At 37.0% G+C, this 4,780-nt stretch overlaps 1 protein-coding gene across 1 annotated transcript; it reads right to left on the bottom strand.

The window, feature by feature from the left end:
* Positions 1-349: 349 nt before the first annotated feature.
* LOC134283321 (uncharacterized) lies at positions 350-2,542 on the bottom strand. Its single transcript, XM_062765777.1, has 2 exons — positions 2,317-2,542; positions 350-2,048 (listed from the first exon to the last, which is right to left on the bottom strand). The coding sequence occupies exon 2, from the start codon at positions 2,034-2,036 to the stop codon at positions 354-356; it is 1,683 nt and encodes a 560-aa protein (XP_062621761.1). The 5' UTR covers positions 2,037-2,048; positions 2,317-2,542; the 3' UTR covers positions 350-353.
* Positions 2,543-4,780: the final 2,238 nt, after the last annotated feature.

Genomic DNA, 4,780 nt, shown 5'->3' with positions numbered 1-4,780 from the left:
ATAAGGATGCAGTTATTGCTTTTGTGTGTGTAAGTAGGATAGTTTGTTGTTTGTGTCAAACAGAAGTGACACAATTTGCATTGGAATCAGGGTAGTTTATATCCAGATAGATGTAGAATGCTACATGCTTTGATTTACAGTGGAAATTTTGACAACGTTATAATTTAGACTATATTTTTCCTTGACATTCCACTCATCAAACATCATATTTACATTTATATATAGCAAATGCAAAAGACATTGTAGCATATTTACATACATTAATCATAATAAATACATAAAAGTGCCTTTGTATGATTATTATAATTTTAAGATAAATAACTGTCATGATTTACTGTAAATGGTCAAAGATTTCACTTCAGATATGTGATTTTCTTCACTTGTTTCTTCAACAATTGAGCAACAAACATATTGTCATTTGTATCTATACAAAGTCCATAGGGAACACTCAGTCCACAGTCTATGTAACGGAGGAACTGTCCATCCTGGTCTATGATGTGGACACAATGATTGTATTCATCAGCTGTAAGGATGTGAGTCTGACTGTCTGTAGTGATTCCTCGTGGACTGAATGGTTCATTCTTTGGAGCAGGAGTATGTCCAGTGTACCTAAATCTCAGTTTCCCGGCCTGATTGACCACCACTACTGCTTTAGCTCCATCATCAGACACACAAATATCTAGATTCCTGTTCTCAGTTATATATCTAGTATCAACTGTATAAATAGGTTTACCTTTATCATCAAACTGAATGGTTTGTTTCTCTGTGGAGCCAGAGTAACGGACAACTTTAGATTGTTTTTTATAATCCATGATAACCAGGAGGTCACCAGAGGAGGTACTACAGACACCTTTAGGTCTCCATTTCTGTAGTCTGATCACCTCCTCTATCTTCTCATTCTTCACAATGTTCACAGTTCTATCATAAAAATCAGTATAAACTAGATCTCCACTTTTTGTCACTACTATACTAGATGGTTCGTTCCCTGACTTGATTCTGATTGACTTGAGTAGTGATCCCTGATTGATGCTGAAGAGTTTCATGGTGTTGTCATTTCCCCTTGTCCAGATTTCTTCATCACTCAGACAGGCCACATTGTCTAAGTAATTTGTATACCCAGTGTGTATGGTGGTGACAGTCTTTGGTTCATCAAGCAGCTGTTTGACTGGAGGAGAGGATCCAGCTTCTGGTGATTTCTGTGTTGTCTTCATGCTGTAGCCATGTTCATCTGATGTTAAAGAACTTGATGATAATGCTCCAAACATTTTACTTAGTTCTTCTTGATGCATTTTTCTTGGAATGAATTTAGGTAAAGGTGGTATAATTTTGTGAGGAAGATATCCGTATGTGTGTACATTGGATGATACATTTAATAGTTTTGACAAGTCATTGGTGTCTATTGCAGTTTCCATCGAATCAATTTCTTCCTTGATGTCAGACATTGTCTTATTTATTTCATCCAGATGTTTCTGTAGAGTTTGTAACTGTGTGTTTTTCATTTCATCAACTTCAGCTTTAAGTTTCTTGACAAGTTTGTCAATTTCTCTGTGCCAGTCCTCTCCGTGTTTTGTTATGGCTGTTGAGAGATCACCATATTCCTTTTGTAACTGACTCATTCTGTTTTGTACATCAGAGGCAATGTCCTTGTAGATTGGGTAAATTGTATCATTTAATTCATTTCTTTCTTTTGTAATCATATCTTTCTTCTCACCAACAACTTGCACTATTTTAGATAATTCATGCCCTAAATGATGTTTAGATGCCAGACAGCTAAGACAGACAGGAATGTCACATTGTTTACAGTACATTTCACATTGTTCTTTTGCATGAGATGTACATACAGGGTATAGGAGAGTGGATTTTCTGGTCTGAATAGTGACAACTTTGTGATTGATTGATTGATCAGATATCATGTGTTTTCCTACACAAGCTGTGCACAGGTTGACAAGACATGTATCACAGTGCATCTGTACCACAGCGGTCTCACACAGGTCACATCGCATCACGTCCTGGGCACTGGTACGGGGGTCCATCATTAGATTATGTGACTAAAGCATAAAAAAATTAATTAAGAATAAGTTGCTTTACATTTGAGAGCAACGTGTATTTTTTTGGACTCTTTTAAAAACCACATTTTGCCTGAGACCTTTAGGCAGATATATTCATGTACGTAACGTAAACAAGTCCTTATATTAATTATACAAGGTTCATTGTAGGAAGGAAAATTTGTTTGCATAATTAAAGCCTGCAGTACTGAATTTTTAGTAACTTTCAGAATTGTTTTCATATGGACAGAAATACTTAAAACTTTTTTACCTCACTTTCGTTATGGCAGCCGTCCTTGATCGATCTCCAAGTGCAGTCTGTATACACACACTGATCATGTGGCACATCTGTATTATTTACCTGCCAGGTGTTTATACTTCCTGGTTAGAGGGGATTTAAATATGTCAAATAACTGCTCTTCAAAATGCATTATTTATTTTATATAGTTCATGTGCTGTTGTTTAGCGCTATTGATCTACTTGACCAGAAGGATTTATGTGACAGTATTTCATATTGGTGACTGTTGTCCATCTGTTTGTGTGTAAACAAGTAAACTAAGTTGCCAAAATTTTGAAAATTGAAATTTGTGTGAAACGCTATTCCCCCTACAGTTTTATCCATTTCAATATAACTTGGCACACATGTAGAATACACTGAAAAAGAATTTTTCAAGTTTTCTTACTGTGATTAAAGGTGTTGCTAGGGTTCTTAAAAATTGAAATTTCTGCATAAAGTTCTTGCAAAAGTTTATCCCCGTACAGTGTTAGCCTGATTGCAGTTAAGAGCAAGAGCCACTTTGGGCCTTAATTATTTGGTAATGAGAATTTCTGAAAAATCAGAACCGCTCAGTTTAGGCTGCAAATGCAGTATTTATCACTTGGATTGTTGGTGACCATGTATCTAATAATCATGATGTAATTTCCCATCTAGTCAATGCATTATGACGTCATACTTTGCGTCATTTTCCTCTTATCCTGTAAATTCCTTTGAAAATGACCTAAAGTTGAAGCATTTTTTTCAATATTTCATATAGAGCACAACCTCTGATCCAAAATATGCAAATACATAATGACAGACCTGTTTCTGAAGATCAAAAAACATGTTTTATTTTTTTGGATCGTGGGCTGGGCTCATATTTTAGTTCTTTGCTGACTGTTGTCAAATACGCATGTTTTCTGCAAAGAATGGGTGGACTTAACTGGCCAGAAAAAATGCCACAAATTTAAGTTCCATAACATGTTATTTTTTTTAGCTCACCTCAACGAAGTTGGGGGGGAGCTTATGTGATACCGTCGGCGTCGGTGTCGGCGTCGGCGTCCCAGGTTAAGGTTAAGTTTTTTGGAGCAGTTTTCTTTTTAATTACTTCTGTGTCCTATACTGATTAGACATGCATGGAAAATGGTTTTAGTGTGTTTTATTGTACCAGACAAAGTTTCAGATGCTGCAATTTCAGCAAAGGAATTACCAGGTTAATGTTTTTGGAGCAGGTTAACATTTTTGGTGCAGTTTTTGGTGTGGGTTTCATTTCCAAGTAACTATCAGGCCTATGTTGACCAAACTTGCATGGATGATACATCTAAGGATGCATACTACCGGGATTGCTTCGGATGCTGAATCTGACCAACATTTTCCGGTTGAGTGAACAGGTTAAAGTTTTTGGTGCAGGTTTCATTTCCAAGTAACTATAAGACCTATGTTGACCAAACTTGCATGGATGATACATCTAAGGATGCATACTACCGGGCTTGCTTCGGATGCTGAATCTGACCTACATTTTCCGGTTGAGTGAACAGGTTAAAGTTTTTGGTGTAGGTTTCATTTCCAAGTAACTATAAGCCCTATGTTGACCAAACTTGCATGGATGATACATCTAAGGATGCATACTACCGGGATTGCTTCGGATGCTGAATCTGACCTACAATTTCCGGTTGAGTGAACAGGTTAAAGTTTTTGGTGCAGGTTTCATTTCCAAGTAACTATAAGCCCTATGTTGACCAAACTTGCATGGATGATACATCTAAGGATGCATACTACCGGGCTTGCTTCGGATGCTGAATCTGACCTACATTTTCCAGTTGAGTGAACAGGTTAAAGTTTTTGGTGCAGGTTTCATTTCCAAGTAACTATAAGCCCTATGTTGACCAAACTTGCATGGATGATACATCTAAGGATGCATACTACCGGGCTTGCTTCGGATGCTGAATCTGACCTACATTTTCCAGTTGAGCGAACAGGTTAATGTTTTTGGTGCAGGTTTCATTTGCAAGTAACTTTAAGCCCTATGTTGACCAAACTTGCATGGATGATACGTCTAAGGATGCACACTACCAGGCTTGCTTCGGATGCTGAATCTGACCTACATTTTCCAGTTGAGTGAATAGTTAAAAGTTTTTGGTGCAGGTTTCATTTCCAAGGAACTATGAGTTCTTTAATGACCAGTCTTGCATAGATGATACATCTAAGGATGCATACTTCCAGGCTTGCTTCGGAAGCTGAATCTGACCTACTTTTTGTGGATGAGTGAAAATGTTAGTTTTAATGCATGTTTCATTTCCAATAAACTATGAGCCCTATAATGAGCAAACTTGCATGGATGATACATCTAAGGATGCACACTAATGGACTTGCTTCGGATGCTGAATTGGACATACATTTTTCAGATAATAGACAAGGTAAAAGTTATGGTTGCAGGTCTATTACCAAAAACTATAAGGCTTATATAACATTGTATAAA

This window comes from Saccostrea cucullata, unplaced genomic scaffold, assembly GCF_032062105.1.
Source record: "Saccostrea cucullata isolate Sc308-1 unplaced genomic scaffold, CSIRO_AGI_Scuc_v1 ctg1224, whole genome shotgun sequence".
Taxonomy (NCBI): domain Eukaryota; kingdom Metazoa; phylum Mollusca; class Bivalvia; order Ostreida; family Ostreidae; genus Saccostrea; species Saccostrea cuccullata.
This window is presented reverse-complemented; position numbering and strand designations above follow the sequence as displayed.